At 37.8% G+C, this 25,549-nt stretch overlaps 1 protein-coding gene across 2 annotated transcripts in view; it reads left to right on the top strand.

Annotated features, from left to right (window-relative positions):
* Window positions 1-25,549, top strand: part of cog6 (component of oligomeric golgi complex 6) — a 233,672-nt gene that overhangs the window by 160,062 nt on the left and 48,061 nt on the right. For both annotated transcript variants that reach the window (XM_051926341.1, XM_051926342.1), the window contains exons 14-16: window positions 15,974-16,105; window positions 22,799-22,966; window positions 24,391-24,498. In XM_051926341.1, coding sequence (XP_051782301.1) covers window positions 15,974-16,105; window positions 22,799-22,966; window positions 24,391-24,498 — 408 coding nt within the window. The remainder of the gene's footprint in view (window positions 1-15,973; window positions 16,106-22,798; window positions 22,967-24,390; window positions 24,499-25,549) is intronic.

Here is a 25,549-nt window from a genome sequence, read left to right as displayed (position 1 = left end):
TTTCGTGGCATTATACGTGTATTTTTTGAGCATGCCCATGTCGCTCAAACACAGGAACATATGTTGATGTAAAAGTATAACAAAACAAGTGCACTTTTATTCAAGACTATAACCGAAGAAAAAAGAAAGCAAGTTACAGTAGGCGGTTGATATGACAGCTTGCATGGTGCAATGCTAAGAACTGCTGATTTCCATTCCGTGCTATATAACTTAACTGTTAACATTTGAATCTGATGATTGCATATAGCGCTGTCTTATTCAGTGTGCGCAAGAACATGCAGGTGGCCAGTTGCTGCGTGCTACAACGCACATTTTAAAAAAAGAAAGAGACAAATATATGTGACGTTTTGAAGAAATCATTTTATGACATGAATAGTACCAATCAGAAAACATCGTCGAAGTACAGTAATCCCTCCTCCATCGCGGGGGTTGCGTTCCAGACCCCCCCGCGAAAGGTGAAAATCCGCAAAGTAGAAACCATATGTTTATATGGTTATTTTTATATTGTCATGCTTGGGTCACAGATTTGCACAGAAACACAGGAGGTTGTAGAGAGACAGGAACGTTATTCAAACACTGCAAACAAACATTTGTCTCTTTTTCAAAAGTTTAAACTGTGCTCCATGACAAGACAGAGATGACAGTTCCGTCTCACAATTAAAAGAATGCAAACATATCTTCCTCTTCAAAGGAGTGCGCATCAGGAGCAGAGACTGTCAGAAAGAGAGAGGAAAGCAAACAAATCAGTAGGGCTGTTTGGCTTTTAAGTATGCGAAGCACCGCGGCACAAAGCTGTTACAATGAAGGCAGCAGCTCACACCCCCTCCGTCAGGAGCAGAGAGAGAGAGAGAGACAGAGAAAGACAATCAAAAATCAATACGTGCCCTTCGAGCTTTTAAGTATGCGAAGCACCATGCAGCATGTCGCTTCACGAAGCAGCTGCACAGAAGGTAGCAACGTGAAGATAATCTTTCAGCATTTTTAGATGAGCGTCCGTATCGTCTAGGTGTGCGAACAGCCCCCCTGCTCAATCCCCCTACGTCAGGATCAGAGAAAGTCAGCGCAAGAGAGAGAGAAAAGTAAATTGGGTAGCTTCTCAGCCATCTGCCAATAGCGTCCCTTGTATGTAATCAACTGGGCAAACCAACTGAGGAAGCATGTACCAGAAATTAAAAGACCAAGACCCATTGTCCGCAGAAATCCACGAACCAGCAAAAAATCTGCGATATATATTTAAATATGCTCACATATAAAGTCCGCGATAGAGTGAAGCCGTGAAAGGCGAAGCGCGATATAGCGAGGGATTACTGTAATGCAATATTATTTGAAAACGAACAGTGTCAGGTTGGGTGTGAAGTTATACTGGCGCTGTTTGAGTCAGATCAGAAGCTGAATAAGCTGAACAAGCTCCTGTTCTGACTGTAAGTAAAAAGCATGAATTAATCAACAGACATAACCGCGATCGACATTTTAAACTTAACGATTTACAGTGCATACCAATTTATAAATTTTATGTCCGTTTGAGGGAAAAAAAAAAAAAAACACTTTCTCCAAAGCTGGGAATCGAACTCGTGACTCTGTAGCACGGCAGGGTTGCTGTGCTCCAAGTCAGCAAATCTTAGCGTTAAGCCACGGAAAGTGTTGTAGCATCCTTGAACCTTTTGTGAAAGTGTTTATTTGATGTTTGGACATCAGGCTTCACACATTCTATAGTTTATGCCTACATTTTGTAACATTTATTACTAAAATATGAAAAAGTTTCTGTTTTAGCAATGTGTTTACACAGACTGTGAATTTCCCCTTGGGATTAATAAAGTGTCTGTCTGTCTGTCGAAACGGAACACGCATGAAATGCGTGTATTCCAAATAACGATCTATTATTTCCATTCTAAAACTGCAGCAGTTCAGTCACTCCCAGATAATCAAACAAGGCATGAGCTGGGAAAACTTAGTGAACGTTCTGCGACAGTAGGGGATGGAATAGCCGGCTACTTGCTGCCCGTCTTAATCGGCACATTTAGAAGACAAAAGAGAGGTGAGAACGGTTTTAAGGTGGGCCGGATCTATGAGTATTTTCGTAGACTCTGGTAATTCTAGTGTTAAATATAATGATCTAGTAGTAGTAGTAGTAATTAAATTTAGTTCTGGCAAGTGAACACTTTAGTGCAGCAAAAACTGATATACAGTGGAATCTCGGTTTGCGAGTAACTTGGTTTACGAGTGTTTTGCAAGACAAGCTAAAATTTTTAATGAATTTTGACATGATAAACGAGCGAGGTCTTGCAATACGAGTAGTACGTCAACGCTTTGTCTGACGAGCGTCATGTGATCACAACTGAGCTGATGGTTCTTCTCTGTCTCGCTGCGGGATTGTGGGTAATCGTCTCCTATTCTCCGTCTGAGTCGGCGTGCCTCACTCATATAGTCAACATCCGTACGAGAGTATACTGTTTATACAGCATTGTGACTCTGTGTATGTGCTGTGACGTGCGAGTCCCCGTCTTGCACCCCAAAACACGAAGCTGAGTCTCAGTACTTTAGCAACACCAGCTTTATTCAGGTTGAAACAGCAACAGCACGGTTATTTATTGTAGCGGGATCTGCCACTCTTCTATACACAAACACAGCAGTCAGGCAGGGTCGTGCCCAGGTTAGTGGCCAAGTAATACTGTGCCCTGCGCATTTATAATGTTCCTTGTATCACCCATCAACGGCAGGCGCTTATAGCATGTCCGAGATCTTTTCAGATTCGCTTTTACAGCGAACTGCTACAGCGCTGGGTGACTGTGATTGCTTTGGGACGTTCTTCCGCGTGTCGTCCCGTTGGGTGGAATCCCACAAGAGTTTAGAAACTCACTCACACCAGCCATGATTCTTTTCAAAGGTAAGGTGCAGGTTAATTTGTTTTATGTATTTTTACTTTATATTTTGTGTTAATCATTTTTATATGAATAGTTTTGGGTTGTGGAACAAATCATTTGAGTTCCCATTATTTCTTATGGGGAAATTCGCTTTGATATACGAGTGCTTTGGACTACGAGCACGTTTCCGGAACGAATTATGCTTGCAAACCGAGGTTCCACTGTACTCGATAAACAGCATTCTGTCTCTCAATGCAATATCTTTCATAAGAGTGTTGATCGTAGTGAATATCTTGTCTAAGATGTTGGGGAGAGTATGATGAGATATGATTTGTTTCAAGATATAGAAATCCTTTCTATGATGCTTTGTGGTTAATATGTTATTGAAGCTGTTTTGAAATACATCCCAACAACAACATCTTCCATTTTAAAAGGTCCATTTTTGAACCAATGGATTGTCAGTTGACAGTGTGTTTAAAGTATTGGTAGATTCTCAACATTTGCTGTTCTGTGTTGTTCACTATGTCAGAGATTTTAAAGAATTCATTAAAAATAAAAGAAATAGCAAGTAACGTAATAAGTGGCAGCTTACCTTATGTTCTGAACTCTCAGTGACTGCTCTTATATCACTCACTTTGTACTTATAAAAATTTAGTATTTGGATCAAGATTTTAGTGCAATAGAACTTAATGGAAGATGAGCAAAAATGTTTAATAATATATGTTCCATGATAATTAACCTTCAGAAATAAACATTTTGTGATGCCCTCCTTTTTTCAAGTGACTGTATATTGAAACTTTTTTTGCCCCACTGAGTTTTGTTGCAGCCTTGGCCAAATTTACTCTTTGTTTGGGAGTGAAACAGCAATTTAGAACAGCCTGTTTCAGACAGGCACTTGTGAAATAGGACATTTTCTTCACTTTTCATGCAGTACAGGTTATTTTTATGCAGTCCTCTTAACCGGATACAGGCTCAGAGTGTTTACACAGACTTACAAATTCTAAACAGTAACAAACTTAACTGGTAGTCAAGTCTTTATTTCCAAGGAAGGCAATGTAATCATAGTTCCTGAGAATTTTAAACTGAAATTATATTACTTCATGCACTAAAATGAATATGAATAACATAGGATTGCATCTGAGCTATCCTCGTAAATGTTTGGATTTAAATATGACTAAGTTGGAAGCAGAAACTACATTCATGTTTCCAAGTACAAATTTGGACCACAATATCCCTGAACACGATCTGTCTTTTATCTGAGAACAAATTGTTCAGTGATTTATTGATCAACCTTTTCAGTGAGAAGAAGAAAGCATCTCCATGTGTGGAGCTGATAAAATTAGAGCAATTTAAAACATTTCACATCACTTTGGTCTAGCCAAAAATAATTTAACACAAATATAAGGTTACTGCTGTTATTTCTGTGCTACCAGAATATTTTAAAGTTACTAATTTGTGCACAATGCTCAAAACCCAAGTATAAATTAAGATAAATTAACATTTGTAGCAACGTGAAATATATATGGCTTTCTTAGAGGCCGGTGGAGGAAATGGAATGATGTTTTTGATTTGCTTTAAAACTGATGTTATATTCCTGATCTTTCCTTCTGGTCATTTTTCATGTCTTATGCTTTGTAAATACAGTAGATTATCTTTTTATAGGAAAGATATTTTATGTTTATCTTAAAATGAATTATTTGTTCTTGGTTCCCCAAATTAGTTGAGTGCAATGAAAATAAAAAAATATTAATTTATAAAAATTACGTGTGTTCTTTTATCAGTTTAGCACCTTAAAGTATTATATACTTGAAATGCAGCATAAAGCAGTATGGAACATAAAAGCAAAGAAATGAATGCTGAAATCAATAAGATCATGACTATATGCTTAGTAAACAACACATAAATATAGATTCATACATAGTTACTTTATTGAACCAAAAGGAACCTACAGTGTTGTTACTGTAACCAACACAAAAACTACCTAGAATATACTCAAGTTGAACCAGTAACTTATAAATAAATATGTCTATATTCTAATTAAATATAACATTGCACTTTCAACCTGTTTAATTCAATTTAGTGCCGGGGGTTGGCAAGAGCCTGTCCTGGCAGAATCAAACATAAGGCAGGAAGAAACCCTGAAAGTGGCACCAGTCCTTCACAGGGCCCACTCAAGTATACTTGATCTCATGTAGGGCTAATTTTTCTTACTGAAAATCAGTACACGTTTGGAGATGTAGGAGGAAAACCCAATCAGTCAGCAAGTACTACTTGCAAACTTTATACAGACAATTAAAAATGATATTCAAGTCAAGGATGCCGAATCTTTGAGGCAGCAGTGGCAACTCACTACTCCACCATGTGGCGCCTCTAACTAAAATTAACATATTAAAGCAGAAGAAAAAAAACAGCCTAGTCAGAGGTAATTTTCAGTGCTTGAATTCATTACAGCACTTTGGAAATCCTGGAAAAGCGTGAAGATACTACATATTTAAAAGATATAGTAATTGTTTTATTTCTTTCTGTAAAACAAATGAGAACATTTTACTTTTCTTTAAGATGAAGAAAGTTTTGTTTTATAATCAGCTTCACATGCACAGTACATTCAGAAAGTTTTTAGATCCATCACTTTATGCAAACATTTTTATGTGCAGATTAAATTTGAAATAGATATATTTGCCATTTTTGGTCATCATTCCACACTTATGTAGTCCATATGACAAAGTGAAAACATGTTATTCGGAAAGGTTTGCAAAATTATTAAAAATAAAAGCCTGAATTGTATCATTTATATATGTACTCAGAACCTTTGCTATGGCACTTCTAAATTGGTTTTAAATACATCCTGTGTCCTTTAATTATCCTTGAGATGTGTTTAGAACTTGACTGGAGTCAACGTGTGGCAAATTACGACCCAAAAATGTGTATTTAATGCCCCAGAATTCAAACTGCATGTCAGGATAAAAACCATACCATGAAGTCCAAGGAACTCTGGTGCACCTCTGTGATATAATTATGGTGAGGCATAGATCAGAGCAAGGATATACAGCCATTTCTAAAGAGTGCAGCCAGGAGCACAGTGGACTCAACAGTTGTGAAATGAAAGAAGTTTGGAACCACTGGGACTGTTGTTAGACTTGTCTGTCTGGTCAAACTGAGTGACCGAGTAAGGGCCTTGGTCAGAAGGTGACCAAGAACCCAATGGTCTCTCTAACAGAGCTACAGAGTTCCTCTGCTGAGATGGGAGAACCTTTTGGGAGGATGTCCAATTGAGCAGCACTCCATCAATTAAGTGTTTATATGATAGAGTGGCTAACTCCCACTTGGAGTTTGCCATACATTTAATGGACGCTGAGAACTTGAAGGTGATGTTTCTCAGGTCTGCTTAGAACAAAAAATCAGCTTCTTGGGCAGAACTTCAAGTACTATGCCTGGTGAAGACAATGCAGTGCTCATCACCTGCCTAATACCACCCCTGCTGTGAAGCATAGCGGTGACAGCATCATGCATGAGGGTGCTTCTCATCGGGAGAGATACTGAGACTGGAGAGAATCGAAGAAAGGATGAATGCAGCAAAATACAGAGATGTCCTTAAAGAAAACCTGCTCCAGCGTGCATGCCACCTCATACTGTCTTAATGGTTCACTTTCAGCATCACCTTAGTCATACAGTTAAGACAATACTGGTGAAGCTTCAGACAAATCTTTGAGTGGCCCAGGTAAAGCCCTGGCTTAAACCTCACAGACCATCTGTAGAGAGACCTGTACAAGGCAGTGTATAGACACTTTCCATCCAGCCTATCAAAGATTGAGAGGATCTGTCAAATCCAGGTGTGCAGAGTTTGTAGACACTTTCCAAGAAAGACTTAAATTGCTGCCAAAAGGGCTTCTGCAAAATACTGGATTAAGAAAAAAAGGAGTACTTACATGAATGAGATATTTGAATTTTTGAATTTTAATACATTTGCCGAACTTTCTGAAAATATTTTCTCTTTGTAATTATTTATCACTGAATGTAGATTGTTGGCCAAAAAGTACACATCCATTTAAACTTAAATCTACAACACAACAAAGGGTGTACATAGTAAAGAGGTCTGAATACTTTCTTTCCAGTGTATTGCTACAAAGCACAGAATTAACAAAACAGTTAAATTCTGAACCAATTTCATGAACTAAATCAACATAGACATTTATACAGTAAGCTGCTTTACCATTTAATTTCTCATGCTAATTCTTGTTTTATTCATGCCAGTTCCTATTTTTGATGCCTGCAATTATATTTTGGCTTGTCAGAATTCTAATTAGAGATATCTGTAATTACATTTTGGTTACTTAAGCGAAGGAGTTTTCTCATTGTCTTCCATGCAACTTTCAATTAGAGATATCTGTAATTACATTTTTACAGAATAATATTATTTATTGGTCTGTGGCCCAAATGACTGCTGAATTAAAAGTTGTATTTCACAGAAAATTCTTTTTGGTTTGCCACCTCACTATTCAGTATGCTTACTCAAAGCTGACATATATTCATCCCCCTAAATTATAAATATTCAAGCAATTGTTAAAATAAATTAAATTGGAAATTAAATAAGTAGTGTTTAGCTTCTGCCATTTTAAATGAATGTGTTTCACATCTTTTGAGAAGAATATTGCCTGCTGGGTTAGGCTGCAGCCCCCCTCACGACCCTGCTCAAGATTATGCAGGTTTAGTAAATGGTGTGGTGTTTTACCACAAAGTAGTTCTGTTACTTAACTAATGCATTCAGGGAATACAGCTTTAAAAATGTCACATATTAACCTGAAGTTATTCTTTTAGGGCCAAAGATGATTTATGCTGAGTCATTAGAGCATGATTTGTTTAGTTTGTGAAGTTTAGTTTAGCACAAAGTATTTACCTAAATAATGTGTTTTTTTTTGTTTTGTTTTTTATCTGTCTTTCTTGCTATGCTAGGCTGCTGTATAGCTTCAGAGAGCCAAGTTTTATTCCAAGCCCTGTCATTTTTTATTGTATGTTTCCTCTGTTTCCACTTGGGTTTTATTTGGGTCTCACCAAGCTCTGATTTTGGCTTTGCATGCGATGTTGTCAAAAATAGGTTTCAACTCTAAATAACCCTATAACAGAAAGGACTCATTCATAAAATTCAAAAACAAAGAGATATGTTTTTTAACTGTACCACAGAAAAAAATGAGAACAAGAAGTTAGGGATACATTTGGCACATTGGGAAATTTTTTATGTTCACAGAGAAATATAGGTACGGAGTATAGTTACCAATTATACTAGTAAGGACAATCATAATCTTTAGGAGATCTTTAAATCTCTGCTTGACAATACATTAACTGAACTGAAATTAATAAACTGTGTTAGGTTGACTGACCTATTCTTATGAAAAATTTTGATATTATCCAGAGGTAAGAAAATAGTGGCTTCAAAATTTTGAAAGTATAACTATTTTATATTCCATCAATTCCTTTTTATTCTTATTATTTATTTAAAGACTATGATTTGCCAAATGTTATTATTTTCTGTTTCTAGTCTTCACTGTTTGACACTGCCCAGAATCTAATGTGTTCAGTGGGAAATTTCTTTTAATGTAATCTTTTAACCATGAAGTCCAAGGTTTCCATTGTTGCAGGGTGGTTTACAATAAATAATTTACAAAAATAGATTACCTTTTCGGCGGCACGGTGGCGCAGTGGGTAGCGCTGCTGCCTCATAGTTGGGAGACCTGGGGACCTGGGTTCGCTTCCTGGGTCCTCCCTGCGTGGAGTTTGCAAGTTCTCCCCGTGTCTGCGTGGGTTTCCTCCCACAGTCCAAAGACATGCAGGTTAGGTGGATTGGTGATTCTACATTGGCCCTAGTGCGTGCTTGGTGTATGGGTGTGTTTGTATGTGTCCTGCGGTGGGTTGGCACCCTGCCCGGGATTGGTTCCTGCCTTGTGCCCTGTGTTGGCTGGGATTGGCTCCAGCAGACCCCCGTGACCCTATGTTCGGATTCAGCGGGTTGGAAAATGGATGGATGGATGGATGGATTACTTTTTCGGATGCACTGTGATATCTGTGTCACAGCCTTATGATTACTCTAAGCAGAAATCACCCACTGCTTATATTTTACATTTTTTTACTTTAAAAGCAATATTATCTATGCAATATATTTTTAAAAAGAAATGTAATATTTAAATTTTTACATGATTTATACCATTCGCTAGATTGTTTCTTTGCCATTTTATTCACATTTTTTGTGCACATTAATCAATTATCCATCCATCCATCCATTTCCCAACCCGCTGAATCCAAACACAGGGTCACGGGGACATTAATCAGTTAATGCCTGTTTTATATAGTGTCATTAACAACATACACCATCATAAGGAGATTTGGAAATTGTACACGTTTATTCTAAAGTATCAGAGTACGATATATGCAGCATTAGAACAGTGTGATTAAAAACATAATATGCATACACAAAGTAATACTGTATTGACAGACACAATGACTAGCATGGAAAATAAAAAATACACAAATCGTTCAAAAACAAGAGAAACTGCAGGCCAGTCAATCACACTATAGTGCCATGAAAAAGTATTTGCCCTGTCCTGATTTCCTCTATTTTTGTTTATTCATAAAATGTGTTTCTGATCAACAAACAAATTTAGCATCATACAAAAGACAACCTAACCAAACACAATACACAGTTTTTAAATTATCATTTAATTTATTGAAGGAAAAAAAGTTCACCAACACGTATATCACTCGTATGAAAAGGAATTGCCCTTTTGAACTTGTTCGGGCCACCTTTAGCAGAGACATGTCTGGTAACTGGAAGTCAGTCTTTGGCATCGCTGTGGAGAGATTTTGGCCCACTCTTCTCTACAGAATTGTTTTAATTCATTCGCATTGCAGGGATTGCAATTATGAGCTGCCCATTTAAATTCCCGCCACAACATCTGAATGGGTTTTTAACTACTCGGGACTTTGACTAGGCCACCCCAAAACCGTCATTTAGCTTTTTTTATTTATTTATTTTTTTTTTTCTCTGCATTCCGAGGTAAACTTGCTCTTGTGCTTTGCATTGTTGGCCTGCTGTATAAACCAAATGCACTTGAGCTTTAATCACAGACTGATGACCAGACTTTCTCCATTTGTACTTTCTGGTAGAGAGCAGATTTCATGCATCCCTGCATTATGGCAAGTTGCCAGCCCCGGAAGCAGCAAAGCATCCCCCTACTATCACACTACCACCACCATATTTGATTGTGGTCATGGAAAGCTGTGTTTGCTTTATGCCAAATGTAACAAGATATCTGCCATGCCTTCCTAAAAGTTTCACTTTTAATTCATTAGTCTACAGAACATCATCCCAAACGTTTTTGTGTTAATCGAGGTATGTTTTGGCAAATGTTAGACAAGCCTTCCTCTTGTCTAGCAGTGGCTTTCACCTTACACTCATCCATGGATGCCATTTTTGACCAATTTCTTTCTAATGCGGGAATCATGAACGCTGACATTAACTGAGCTGAGAAAGGCCTGCCAATGCTTAGATGTTTGTCATTATCCTAACTATGACTTCCAGATGAGTTTTCTATGTGCTATTGGAATAATTTTGCTGTGCTTGCTGCTGCTGGGCAGATTTACCACTGTTCCAAGTTTTTCTACTTTTGGGTGTGGTGGTTCACACTGTGGTTCACTGGTGTTTCAGGATTTTAGAGATTACTTTTTAATGCTTTGCTGACTGATATATTTCAGTAACTTGCTTTCTCGGGTCCTCAGGAATTTCTTTTGATTGAGGAATATTGTGCTGCTTATTGAGACCTTTTTGCCAACTTCACATTGTTGGAAAGGTTCTGTGTAAGTGATGTTTAGATTAGCTTGGCAGCAATAAAGCTTGGGTGTGTCTAGTCTGATTTTACCCATTATAATTTAAATTTGTTTCATTAGTTAACTGAGTCACTAAGGAGGGGAGATTCTTTTTCTTATGGATGTTATAGGTGTTCTTGAATGTTTTCTTTCAATAAATCAATCATAATAAAAAGTTGTCTTTTGTATTATGCTAAATTTGTTTGGAGATCAAAAACAATTAAGTGTTATGCATAAGCTAAAATAGAAGAACCCAGGAAGGGGCAAATACTTTTTCACAGTGCCATGTAAACAAACATGCAGATGTGCGTCTCATAAAAAGACTTTGGGAGACAGTTCCCGACAGTAGCATACATAGACAGTGTTTCTGAATTGTTGGTGTGTTTATAAGCTAACAGAGCTTTATAAAAGATCCTGATTCAGACAGGAAGACAACTTACTAGAAAATGATTTATGAACTGAATTCTGATACCTTTTAGGGAATGAAAATACCATTATTTTACAGTCAGTCTTCTTAAGCTGCCAAAATGAGGTAGATGTGCAGGGTTGTTGAGCCCACACTATATGGTAGAATAAGGAATTTATCAATATGAAAGGAATAGATCTGCTGCTTGTATTGATCAAGAGGAACTAATAAAGATGGTGAAGGTGTGTACCCAGGATATCCTCCTAGCCCCCCCACCCATCAGGGATGCACCAGACAGAGCCTGCTGGAAGTAACTGTATTTTTTATTTATAATTAAATGCATCATTAAGAACACGGTTTCCTAAGGCAAATTAATGTATACCATGACTTCAGATTGAAAAATTCCAGACAGACAGCGTCTGTTTAGGCATCCTTTGCCTTGGGGAATAGGGTAAAAATGGCTTATCAGACCCTATTAGTTTTTTCCATTCCCCAGGAGTCTAGCTTTTTACTTTCTCTTACCATGTTTTTGTGTGTGTGCGCGTGTGTGTTTGTGTGTGTGTATGTGTGTGTGTGTGTGTGTGTGTGTGTGTGTGTGTGTGTGTGTGTGTGTGTGTGTTGTTCTTGGATACAAGTCATTTTAAAACTGCAGCCCTGCCAGTAATTCCAGCTTTATGAAACTCGTAATGTACTGTTTTTGTTGAGATTGGGTCACATAGGTACTGATTTAATTTTCTGGTAATCTTTAAGGTTGCACGTTTGTGGTATTTAGTAACTATCCTGTGAATTGTCCATCTATCCATTTTGGTGAGCTTGGTTTGTGACCACTGTTTCTCTTTGCTGATGCAGCTTATCTGTGTTTGGTATGTGCTATGTTAATTTTTCACACCATTTCTCTTGACAAATGAAATAATCTTTCAGTTCTTTTGAACAGTATACCCACTATTAGGGCACTAACTCTTTGCAACTGCTGCCTCGTGCTGTTTTGAAAACTCGCATGTCAAATTTCAAGTTGAGGCTGCTGTTATAACTAACACATGCTGCTAATCAGCAGTTAGCCTAAAGTGACTCAGCATTTGTAATTGCCATTTATTTAATTCAAAGTTGTATATACATACACACACTGATCAGCTACAATATTAAAACCTGCCTGATATTGTGTAGGTCCCTCTCATGCTGCTAAAACAGCACTGACCCATCAAGGCATGGAATCCACAAGACCTCTGAAGGTGTCCTGTAGTATTTGGCACCAAGATGTTAGGAGCAAATCCTTTAAGTCCTACAAGTTGTGATGTGGAGCCTCTGTAGACTGGAATTATTTTTCCAGCACAATCCATTGATGCTCAATTTGTTTAAAGTCTGGGTAGTTTTGGAGTTCAAGTCAGGACCTTGAACTTTGTGATTGTCATTCAGACCAGTCCTTAACAACGTTTGGAATGTGGCAAAGCTCTTTTTCCTGCTGAAAGAGGCCACTGCCATCAGGGAAAGCCATTGCCATGAAGTGATGTGCGTGGTCTGCAACAATCTTTAGGTTGGTGGATTTGAGTCAAAGTACCATTCACATGAATGCCAGGATCCAAGCTTTCCCAGCAGAATATTGGCAGGAGCATTATGCTGCCTATGTTGGTTTGTCTTCATCCAGTAGTGTATCTTGCTGCCATCTCTTCCCCAAGTAAATAGGGAATTCACCGGCCATCCACATGATCTAAACGAAAATGGGATTCATCAGACCAGATCATCTTCTTCCATTGTTCCATGGTCCAGTTCTGACACTCACATGCCCATTGTAGGTGCAGGGGTCAGCATTGACATTCTGACCAGTCTTCAGCTAGGCAGGAAGCTACAATGCACTTTCTCACATGGCCAGCAATTTGTGCTACAGTAATTAGGATCAGACAGGACAGGCTAGCCTTTGCTCCTCATACACATCATTGAGCCTTTACTGCCCATCATCCTGTTACAGGTTCACCAGTTATCCTTCCTTAGACCAGTTTTGGTAGGTACTAACCACTGCCTACTAAGAACACCTAAAAGGACCTGTCGTTTTGGAGATACTATGACCCCAGTGGTCTAGCCATCACAATTTGGACCTTGTCAAAGTCCCTCACATATTTACGCTGGTCCATTTTTCCTGCCTCCAACAAACCACACCCTAGAACTGAATGTTCACTTCCTGCCTAATATATGCCACTTCCTGACAGGTGCCATTGTAAAATGATAAGATGCGGCTTTAAAGTTGCACAAAAGACAGGCAGGAGAGAATTGAGCAGAAAGACATTTATTCTGGCACTTGGAGGAACAGTACTCAAGCTTTATTCCGTATTGGAGCTTTGTGGGAAAGCGTAGCAAACTAGACAACTTAACTAGTTGTCTGTTTGGTCAAGCTTTATTCTTGAGATTAAAAGAACTCGCAGGCATCTTTCTCGGCGGGATATGGCTCAGAAGAGCAGGTGAATAAACTGGCTATAAAGCCTCCAAGCAATGTGTGCTTAGAGCTTAAAGTGTTTCAGCTGGTAGCTGATCCAGCAAAAGTAAGCCCTTAAGCAAACAGAGAGTGTGTTTCTTCTGTATTTAATAGATGTTTGAAGCAGCGGTTTCACCATATGCTTTATATATTTAATTACATGTTCATGATTCTTTTCTGGGGTGTTTTTGTTTAGTTTTGTTTTGTTTTTGTTTTTGTTTTGTTCTTTCCACTCCAAAATTAAATTAACTTTTCAGGGATGTTTGATTGTTGTGGGCCTCAGGGCCATAAGATTGAAATCCATTTTTTCTTAGATAGTCTACATCCAACAATCCCAGTTTATCCATTTCATAGAGAGTACATTATCAAGCGCAAGGCAGAAACCAGCCCTGGGTATAGTGCATGTCCATTGCAGAGTCCACTTGCACAAACATACTCCGTGAGCCCAATTTGGAAGTGTGAGTTAATGTAACCCACTTTTCCTTGTGTATGTGAGAGGAAATTCCACACAAACACGACAAGAACTTGAAATTTCACATGGGCAAAAGACAGTTACAGGATTCCAATCCAAAATGTTGAATCTATGATATGATTGTGCTAACTACCGCCCCACCATGCAGTACCTATATATGTCTATATATCTTCTTCTTCTTTCAGCTACTCCCGTTAGGGGTTGCCACAGCAGATCATCATCTTCCATATCTTTCTGTCCTCTGCATCTTGTTCTGTTGCACCCATCACCTGCATGTCCTCTCTCACCATATCCATAAACCTCGCTTAGGCCTTCCTCTTTTTCTCTTTCCTGGCAGCTCTATCCTTAGCATCCTTCTCCCAATATACCCAGCATTTCTCCTCTGCACATATCCAAACCAACGCAATCTCGCCTCTCTGACTTTGTCTCCCAACCATCCAACTTGAGCTGACCCTCTAATGTACTCATTTCTAATCCTATCCATCCTCATCACACCCAGTGCAAATCTTCGCTTCTTTAACTCTGCTACCTCCTGCTCTGTCTCCTGCCTTCTGGTCAGTGCCACCGTCTCCAACCCATATAACATAGCTGGTCTTACTACCGTCCTGTAGACCTTCCCTTTCGCTCTTGCGATACCCGTCTGTCACAAATTACCCCTGACACTCTTCTCCACCCATTCCACCCTGCCTGCTCTCTCTTTTTCACCCTTCTTCCACAATCCCCATTACTCTGAGTTGTTGATGAAGTATTTAAACTCTTCCACCTTCACCAACTCTACTCCTTGCATCCTCACCATTCCTCTGACCTCCCTCCCATTTACACACATGTATTCTGTCTTGTTCCTACTGACCTTCATTCCTCTCCTCTCTAGAGCATATCTCCACCTCTCCAGGGTCTCACTGCCCTCACTTTCTTCCTCTTCTTGATCTGCCAACATCATCATACAGACCACCATTATATGCTGCTTAACTACACTTTCCCCTGCCACCACTTTGCAGTCTTCAATCTCCTTCAGATTGACTCTTCTGCATAGGATGTAATATACCTGTGTGCATCTTCCTCCACTCTTGTACGTCACCCTATGTTCCTCCCTCTTCTTAAAATACGTATTCACCACAGCCATGTCCATCATTTTGGCAAAATCCACTATCCTGTGACCTTCTTCATTCCTCTCCTTGACACCATACCTACCCATCACCTCCTTGTCTCTACTGTTCCCTTCACCAGCATGCCCATTGAAATCTGCTCCAATCACCACTTTCTGTACCTTGGGTAGATTGTTCATCACTTCGTCCAACTCATTCCAAAAATCTTCTTTCTCACCCATTGTACACCCAACTTACAGTGCATATGCACTAACAACATTAATCATTACACCTCCAATTTCCAGCTTCATAATTATTACTCTGCCTGACACTCTTTTCACCTCCAAAACACTCTTGACATACTGTTCCTTTAGAATAACTCCTACCCTATTTCTCCTCCCATCCACACCATGATAGAACAATTTGAATCCACCTCTGATCCACCTGGCCTTACTCCCCTTCCATTTAGTCTCTTGCACGCACAATATATCAACCTTCCTTCTCTCCATCATATCTGCTAACTCTCTCCCCTTACCAGTAATACTGTCAACATTCAAAGTTCCTACCCTCAGTTCCACTCTCTTTACTTTCCTCCTCTCCTCCTGCCTCCGGACACGTCTCCTCCCTCTTCTTCTTCTTTGGCCAACAGTAGCCCAATTTCCGCCAGCACCCTGGTGGCGGTCGTTGTTACTCCGGGGCTCAACTGATCCAGTATATATTCCTTTATTATTCATTAACAAAAGGAGAATGCCAGAGTTATTACTTTCAACAGAATTAGTGTAAATAGCTATTTATTATAATGATATTAACATTTGTTTTCTTTAACAACAGATTGAGCTCCCTCCTCCTGACCTAGGACCAACTTGTTCCTTAAACCAGACACTTTCTTTATTACGTGAAGTTCTTGCATCACATGACTCATCAGTTGTGCCACTGGACGCAAGGCAGGCAGACTTTGCACAGGTAAGAAAAGAACAGGGGTTTTTCAAAAAAAATTTTCTTCCTTTCTTCGTAAGCAGAGTTTTGATTACTAAATCAATTTGCAAGTTAAATTGTGTTGCAGCATTTTATAGAGTATTTAATAATTCATGGACGTTTTCTGACGTTAAATGGAGAAAGTAAGCAATAATACATTATCAGCTTTTGTTATTGTGCTTAGCATGTATCTCTGGGAGTTTTGAAAGAAGCAGCAATGTTTTTTTGGTACTGTTTTAAAGTTCTTATAACCATGTTGTCAAAACAAAACATGGGGAAGCAGCCTGAATTTGGTTTTTTAGTATTCATTGATACTGAATATGCATGAAAGTATTCTTAGCAGTATGTTTTGAAAGGTGGTACTAGAATTTTTTGTTATTAAGCAAGTAATGAAGCAGCTTCTGTTATAGCAGTACATGCCAAATGTGGAAAGTGACTAATAAAATGTTTATATAGTCTAAGCAGTTAGCTCTATAGGAAATTGGACAAAACTGGCCCAGTGGAAGCTATCGGCCCGTAAAACTGGGTTTAGCGTTATAACTTTTGAGAGAGAAAAAGTATCAAAGACAAAGGGAGAATGTTTAGCTTGTGATTTTCTTTCCTGATTTTCTTTTTTAGGTAATATTGTGGGAATCTTGCCCCAGCTTGGTTGAGGGTTCAGTCTAGAAACCTCGTACAAGGGGAAAAAATGTCATGTTCCAAGTGCTTTGTTTTATTTACAGTGCATCCAGAAAGTATTCACAGCGCATCACCTTTTCCACCTTAAATAAATCAAATTTATGTTGTTATTCTAAAATTGTAAGAATAAGAGCAGTTCACTTCTCGAAGTGGAGCCGTGCGGGATCGAACTCGCCACCCTCTGATTCCCAGTCAGGAGCTGATACCATTACGCCACCGCGGTGGTTGTAGTAAGAGTGTCAATGTGGCATGCTAACGCGGCTTTTTTTTTTTTGTGCAGTTATATTTTTGAATAAAAGCGCACGTGTTCTCTTATTTGTACCTTTTGTGAAAGCGTTTCTTTGATATATGGACTTCAGGCTTCATACGTTATATAGTTTATGCCTGCATTTTGTCATTTACTATTAGAATATGAAAAACGTTTCTGTTTTAAAAATGTGTTTGCACAGACTACTATAGAAACGGAACACACATGAAATGCGTGTATTCCAAATAACGCTATATTATTTCCACTCTAAAACTCCACTTCAGTCCCAGATACTGTAATCAAATCAAGGCAAGGTATGAGCTAGGAGAAGTTCGTTCTAAGTCGGTGGGGGGATGGAATAGCTGGCTGCTAGTAGCTTGTGTTTATCAGCACATTTAGATGACAAAAGACTCTGGCGGAGAGGTGCAAACGGATTTAAGACGCGATTTAAGGTGGGACGGATTTACGAGTTTTTTCGTAGGCTCTGGTAATTCTAGTGTTAAAGGAAATAAAAAGGCCAGGTACAAGTAGGAGTAAAAAAAATCCTCAGTCAGGTCCATAAGTATTTGAGCAGTGACACAATTTTCATTATTTATTAGCTCTGTACGCTGCCACAATGGATTGAAATAAAGCAATCATTATGTGATTGAAGTGTAGACTTTCAGCTTTAATTTAAGGGGTTTACCAAAAATATCGTATGAGCCGTTTAGGAATGACAGACATTTTTATACATGGTCTCCCTATTTTCAGGGGCTCAAAAGTATTTGGACACTTGACTGACAAGCTGTTCCATAGCCAGGTGACAACAATTCCCTTATTATATCATTAACTTTCAAGCAGGTTAAAGGTGTTGAATTGATTCCAAGTTTGGAATTTGCATTTGGAAGCTGTCACTGGGAACTCTCAGTGTGAGGTCCAAAGAGTAGTGCACGCAAGTAAAAACAGTCTGTTATTAAACAGACCCTTTAGTGAGATGGTAGAAACACAGGGAGTTATCAAATAAACCATTTGAAGTATTTGTAAAAAGAAGGAACACACAGGTGAGCTCAGCAACTCCAGAAGACCAGGACAACCATGAAAGACAACTATCCTGGATGATGGCAGAATTCTTTCCTTGGTGAAGAAGAACCCCTTCACAATATTAGCCAAACCAAGAACACTCTCTTGAAGGTAGAGCTATCATTGCCAAAGTCTACAATCAAGAGAAAGCTTCATTAAAGTAAATATAGAGGGTTTACCACAAAGTGCAAACCACTGGTAAACCTCAGCCAAATGAAGGGCAGATTAGACATTGCCAGAAAACATTTTTAAAAGCCTTTGCAGTTCTGGAACAATTTTCCTGTGGACAAAGGAAACCAAGATCAATATATACCAGAATGTTGGAAAGAAAAAAAATATGAAGAAGAAAAGAAACGGTTCATGATTGGATGAATACCTCGTCATCTGTGAAACAAGGTGGAGGAAGTGTTATGGCCTGGGTATTCCTGACTGCCAATGGAAGTCGGTCATTACTGTTTATCGATGATGTGACTGCTGGCAGAAGTAGCATGAGTTCTGAAGCCTGCAGGGCTATACTATTTGCTGAGATTCAGCCAAATGCTGCAAAACTGATGCTTCACAGTATAGATGGACAGTGAGTCAAGACATACTGCGAAAGTAAACCAAGTGCTTTTCAACGCAGAGTAGTGGAAGATCCTTCAAAGGCCAAATCAATCAACTGACCTCAACCCAACTGGACATGCATTTCACTTGCTGAAGACAAAGTGTATGGGAGAAAGTCCATTCAACAAGCAGCACCTGAAGACAGCTGCAGTAAAGGCCTGGAAAAGTATCACTAGGGTGGAAGGCTGGCATTTAGAGATGGCTATGGCTTTCACAAAAAATTAAGAGAACACTTAAATCACACATCAGATGTCGATGAACAAAATATAAAAGTGGAATATCTTTACTGAGTAATACTTTGTAATTCATAGAGAACAAAGTCTTGTAATGACGGTCAATGGGAAACCAAAATCACCAACCCATTGAGGGCTGGATTCAACATCACATTGAAAATCAAAGTCAAAAATTTGAATCACTGGCTGATCCAACTTGCATGATATTCATCACAGCAACTTATACTGTGACTCACTGTGTGTGGCCCCCAATATTATGCACACTGCAGTCCCAACAACATTTGGGCATGCTCCTGACAAGACGGCAGATGGTGTCCTGGGGGATCTCCTCCCAGACCTGCATCAGTGAGCTCCTGCACAGTCTGTGGTGCTACTTAGCGGTGTCGGATACACCAATACATAACGTTCCAGAGGTTCTCAGTCGGATTCAGATCTAGAGAATGTGGAAGCAGGTCAATGGCACCAATTCCTTAGTTATCTAGGAACTGCCTATACACTCTGGCCACATGAGGCAAAGCATTGTTCTGCATTGTCCTCCTCCATGCTCTTGAGACGGTGCTGGGACACACAGCAAACCTTCTTGCAATGGCATGTATGGATGTGCCATCCTGGAGGAGCTGGACTACCTGTGCAACCTGAATCGGCTGCAGGTACAGCCTTTTGCTACTAGTAGTGACAAGGACACCAGCAAAACACAAAACTAGAGAAGAATCATCCAGGAAGGATAAGGAGAGACCAATTGACTGAGGCAACCACCTGCAAACCATTCCCTTATTGGAGGTGTCTTGATGTTACCCCTCCAGCACACCTGTTGTCACTTTTGTATCTTTTTTTTTTTACATTACGAAAAAATAATACAAAAAAGTTAAGTGTTTACATAAGAAATCACATACATTATGAAATAAAATTTTCATTTAAAGGTTTAACATTTTGTATTCGGTGGTTCACACCATTATGCCACATGTCAGAAAAAAGCAATGATGTTCATTTTCTTGATTTATACATTTTGACATGGGTGCAGTAGCATGGGAGGAAGGGATATGGGGAGCGGGGTTTACGGCAGACCTGGTGCAATGTTAGATAAAAGGTAAATATTATGCTCTTTTTTTATGTTTATGTAAGAAGATTGAATCAATGTCATATCCCATAAGTGCTAAATAAGTTATCTTTGAGTGGCGCTAGAACCAAAATAAGTCTCTAGTGCCTATGTCTTTAACTCGTCAGTGTTGGCTGCCCTAATATAATTATAAAATTCTACAAAATGGAAGTGTAATGATTATCTCTACGCATTATTCCAGTTTGCAGTGTCTTCACTAATTTATGCAAAGAACACAACATAACCATCCAAGTAATGCACTGTGTCAGTTTGTAAAGGAGATTGCAGCTATGGTTAACTTTTTTAGCATGCCAGGAGCAAAAGTGTAGGTAAAGCAGTGTTTTCTAAACGGTTTTCTGTGGTGGCATATTTTTGGAACCCAAAAAATCTGAAGGCACACCACAATTCTACCAACCAAAAAGCATTAAATCTCTTAAACATGAAACTGTCTGAGGGGACAGAAAAAAAAGCAGCTTGGAGACTGACCCCAGCAAACACAGCACTTGTGTAGAGTATAATTTTCAATTGTTGATTGAAAAGAAATTTTAATGCATGCCCATGTAAGAGATGCCTATTCTTTCAGTTAAATCAGTCTTTAGCAGTGCATTCAATGTCAACAGTCATTCAGTCGTTTTTTAATTTGACACGTTTTTGTCTAATATGCTATGCCAATCTGAGAATACATTGGCCTTGTTTTCTTATTGCCTTCTTTCAACTTGCCTTTTAAGGAAGTCATTCATATTCAGGTTGTACTTGCTCAAGTAGTATTTTGTTAAAAGTTCAGGTTTAAGGTCATTGTCTAAGTTTCAGGTTAAACTATGCCATTATTTATTTTTTAAATTCCTTTGTGTTGATTCTACATTAATTTTCTGATTCAGTGTGTATTTACTTCATTCTTTATGTATTAATTTTTAATTGCATGTTTTAATGTTACATGCAATTAATTGCAATTAATTACATTTATGCAATTAATTTTCTTAATCAATTCCCAGCTGTAAAATAAAATATACTGTATGTATATGTGTGTGTGCACGCACACGCATGTCCATATTTTTACCTGATCAGGGCTTTGTGGGGAGGCTTTAGGGAGCAAATTGAACTCATCAAAAGATATTAAAAAAGCACACCCAGTTCATTGTCAACAGTGCCATTCTGTTGGTTTTTGCAGTAGTGTCTAAATTTTTCTTTTTTCATTACAGTGTGCAAAACATTAAACTCAGACTTGAGACAGACTGAATATATAAGGAGCATAAATGCGTTACACGGAATAATTTTAATTAAAGTAATTGCAATTTCAGTGTTTCATTTCGAAACACAGGCTGTGCATGATAAAGATGTGCACTGATGTGGAGAAGAGCAGTTAGGAGCCCGCTTAGAGGGAGTGATCCCATGGCAGAGAATGCAGCAGCATCACCTGCATGCTAATTTGAAATCTTGGATGATTATAGTGAGGTGCCATGAGAGACGAATCACAAACAAGGTGCCAGAAAGCACCTGGTGAATTATTTAGTTCACTTTATTGTTGAAGCTTGATTAGACAAGTTTGGTTGGTTTCCTTGGGGACATGTGGTACAGTGTACATTTTTACTATAAGGGTCTACCGATTATTTCACATTTTTTCACAGAAATAAAAAAGTATATATTTAGTTTCAATTTTAAAATGGTGCAAACTGTTTGCAAAAGTAGAAGACCTAAAAGTGGGACAGCCTAAACCACTTGGAATTTGTTTACTCTGTAAGTTGCACTGAGCCAACTTATTTACAACCTGGCAAGTTATTCAAAAAACAAATGCAGTATTAATACCTTAAATGTTAAATAATGATTGTAATGCCACACGTATTTACTGTATATATTGTACGTGGATGACTGTTATTTTACAAGTCTTTGTGTAAGAATGGTCAGCTTTACTGATGGCAAAAATTCTTGCAGGTCGCATCACAAATTATGATATGTCTGCATACAGGAGTTAGACTGGAGAGCTGGTCAAATGACTGAGAATAAACAGATGCAGACCTTTCTGAGACAGTTAAAGAGGTTTCAAGTATAACAGGAAGAAAACTGTTTCATGTGTCAGTCTCTCTGCTAACATTAGGAAACAGCTAAGAACAGTAGTCTATACTTCTTGTAAAATCATTGGTCACCTGCTCCTCACTGTGGAATCATAGGACATTTCCAGTCTAAAACTTATAGCCATTAAGATCTTATCTGATCTGTAACATTCCTCGTTCTCTGTCTAATCTTCTTCCAACTGATAAAAATAATCAGCTTTTATCAATCAAGACCAGGACGACCAGATTTAGCGCTATTTATTTATATACTAGCTCTGGAAGTCATTTGCATTTGGTGAAATCTAAAACAGCAACAAGGCAATTTCTTAAGCAGCAATAAACTTTGATTATTTATCTTGCATTTTTACTTGTGACTGAGTGCAAATTTGAAAAACTTCCTGGAGTGCATTCTTCTTCATTTGCTGAACCAGATCAGATGTGTATGTAAAAGTACATTATAACAAACTTGAAATTATTAAATCATTATTATACCTCTCTAATTTTTAGAGTTTATTCAAATGGTCTTTGAGTCATGTGAATTTCAAGGATAATTACAAAGTCTATATTTGTATTACTGTCCTTCAGACTGTCCACATTTTTCTGTTAAGCTATGTAATTTTTTGGTAGGTGTAAATTAAGTAATTTTTTTTTTTCATATTTTTAACATTGTAATCACTGCAGTTTACCCAAACAAAGCCTTTTGATTTTTCTCTTCAGGTTCTGTCTTGTATACTAGACCCTCTTTTACAGCTTTGTACTGTCTCTGCCAGTAACCTGGGAATAGCTGATATGGCCACTTACATGGTAAACTCTTTGTACATGATGAAGACTACGCTTGCTCTCTTTGAGTTTACTGATAAACGACTAGAAATGCTAGAGTTTCAGGTACATTTTTTTTCTTCCTATTTAATAGATTATTTTAGCTAGGGTCCTACATACAGTACATCAAGACAAAAGTAAAACAACATAAACAAGAATTTATTAAAAACATTTACAATTGTATAATATTTCACACTCCAAAGTATATTTAATGTTCTGTAAAGTGGTAGGTCACTGAAAATTTGTTGATTTCTGAAATTGATTCCATCTTACAGGCATGCTGAAATTGTTTTTTTAATTATTAAATTTTGTTGCAATAAATATAATATCAGGTGCAATATACTCTTGTTGTTTGCACTGGAGACATTACTGAAAACAAGGAATAATTTGCCCAGAAATGTTTCTTAAATAAGTATCAGTTAATGAATCATTCTCCTTTGGTTTAAGGAAAGTCAGAACACAATTAAATACCAAATACAATGACGAGTACTGTAAGAATATCAATAATAAAGCAGGCTGCAGTATGATAAAAAACCATCTAGGTGCTAATGTAATTCTTCAAAGGCATTCATATAAATTAGGTCACCCTAATGGAAGACTTAAATGAAAGACCTATATTGAACAAGTCAACTTTCTACAAGTATAATTTATCGTAAACATAATCTGCCCTTTGGTACCATTTGTGTTTCAATAAATCGAGAATTGACATTTTTGAGATCACACATTGAGTTCTATAACTAAGTTAGCCATAATACAGTTTTTAAATGGTTTATAATTATGAAATTGCTAAGCATAGAGAAAACAAGATTCAAGAGCATATCCTAGAAACATTGGGCAGAAGCAGGAATCAACCCTGGCTGTCACATAAGTCCATCACATTTTTGAATTTCTAAGTGGAAAAAAATGTAAGCAAAAAAAACAATTCTTACATATAAGTGTTCAAGTAGCAATATTATGTGAGCTCCCTTGGGAATGTTAGACAAGCAGAATTTCATTGTGCTATGTACACATGATAATAAATTGGAATTTGAACTGGAAAAAGAATAAGGTCTTTATTTTCTACGTTATAGCTCATTTTTACCGTGAATTTCATAATATCTTTAATTAAAATGTAATATTTTATTAAAGAGAACCCCAGGTGAATACACATCACAGTATATTTAAACAATAGCGTTTTAATAGTTTTTGTTAGCATCAACCTTTGTCTAGGGTAGCTGATCTTCACGTGTCACATGTGAGACACCCTTGCTAATATATTATGTTTGGCTTTTTCCAGACATTATTTGCTTTCTCAGTTGGAGAATAAAGCAGTCATATTGTGCTGGTGGAATGTTATGGACTTCCATTCCAGGATGCCCTTTGGCACTTTTGCCCACAGCAGCTACCTAAAACTAGACTAAGACAAATGTGTTGTTTCTTTTTTATCTTCACAACAGTTACTAAAGGTTCTCATTAGGTTAAAAGTATTTTTTTTTCTTTTGAACTTACAGATTGAAGCACATTTGGACACTTTAATAAATGACCAAGCTTCCTATGTGTTAACAAGGGCTGGTTTGAGTTACATTTACAACTGTGTGCAACAGCACAAACCAGAGCAGGTAAGTATGGCTATGTTCGTTTATATTTTAGGTTTGTGTAGTGCATCTGGCACTCACTACCAGTCCACCTTTAAAGACACAGTAAGGATCTGCACTGGGTATGCAGAAAAAATAGTTAAGGGTACCAGCAAGATCACCATTTTCTTTTAGATTCAGTTTTCAAGTTTAAAGACATACTGCCACATTATAAGTATACAGTGCAGTACTCTTACTAAAACGTTTGGTAACAGTTTTTTTTTTCTTTCTCTTTTTGTCAGTCACATAGTTGACATAATAGCAGTCAGTCAGTGTTATTTGTAAAGAGCAGGTTCTTCGGAGCCACAGGTACTGGTGCAGCAGAAAGAACAGATTAACCTGTGAATTTCCCCCTGGGATCAATAAAGTATCTATCTATCTATCTATCTATCTATCTATCTATCTATCTATCTATCTATCTATCTATCTATCTATCTATCTATCTATCTATCTATCTATCTATCTATCTATCTATCTATCTATCTATTAACGTTCGTGCTTGGTATTCTGCCTCTTTCTGTGTCTTTTTAAATTTGTTATATGTAAGGAAGCATGGAGATAGCATTCAATTCCACTTTTAAATTATTAGTTTTTCCCATTTTACTTCTACACAATTGCATTCCACAGGTACCTCACTACCCTCTTAAAAACGATGGGACAGTAAATTTAATCTCATTTACATGTAAAAAAAAAAAAAAATAGCCAAAAAAAAAAAAAGGTTCCAGCAAATTGTCTTGTCCTATTCAGTGTTGATCCTGTGTATTTTACTTCTTACCGAAGACAGTCTTCTCTCATTTAGAACAGTAATCAAAAGTTTAATGTTAGATTTTTGTCTCAGATTTTGCACCTTGATAATTGCAGCAGAAACTGCAAAACTTTATCATTCTGGCGTGTCTTATAGTACAGATTTATTTATTTTTAGTTAATGATATTCATATAAGGCCTCTGCTTTTTTTTTTAAACACATAAATGAAATAGTGGCTCGGTTCTCTTACTTTATTATACAGTATATCTTAATAATAAATATTGCATAAGG

Source organism: Erpetoichthys calabaricus, chromosome 4, assembly GCF_900747795.2.
Source record: "Erpetoichthys calabaricus chromosome 4, fErpCal1.3, whole genome shotgun sequence".
In the NCBI taxonomy this organism is placed as follows: Eukaryota; Metazoa; Chordata; class Cladistia; order Polypteriformes; family Polypteridae; genus Erpetoichthys; species Erpetoichthys calabaricus.
The sequence above is the reverse complement of the archived record's forward strand: the minus strand, read 5'-3'. Positions and strand labels throughout refer to the sequence as shown.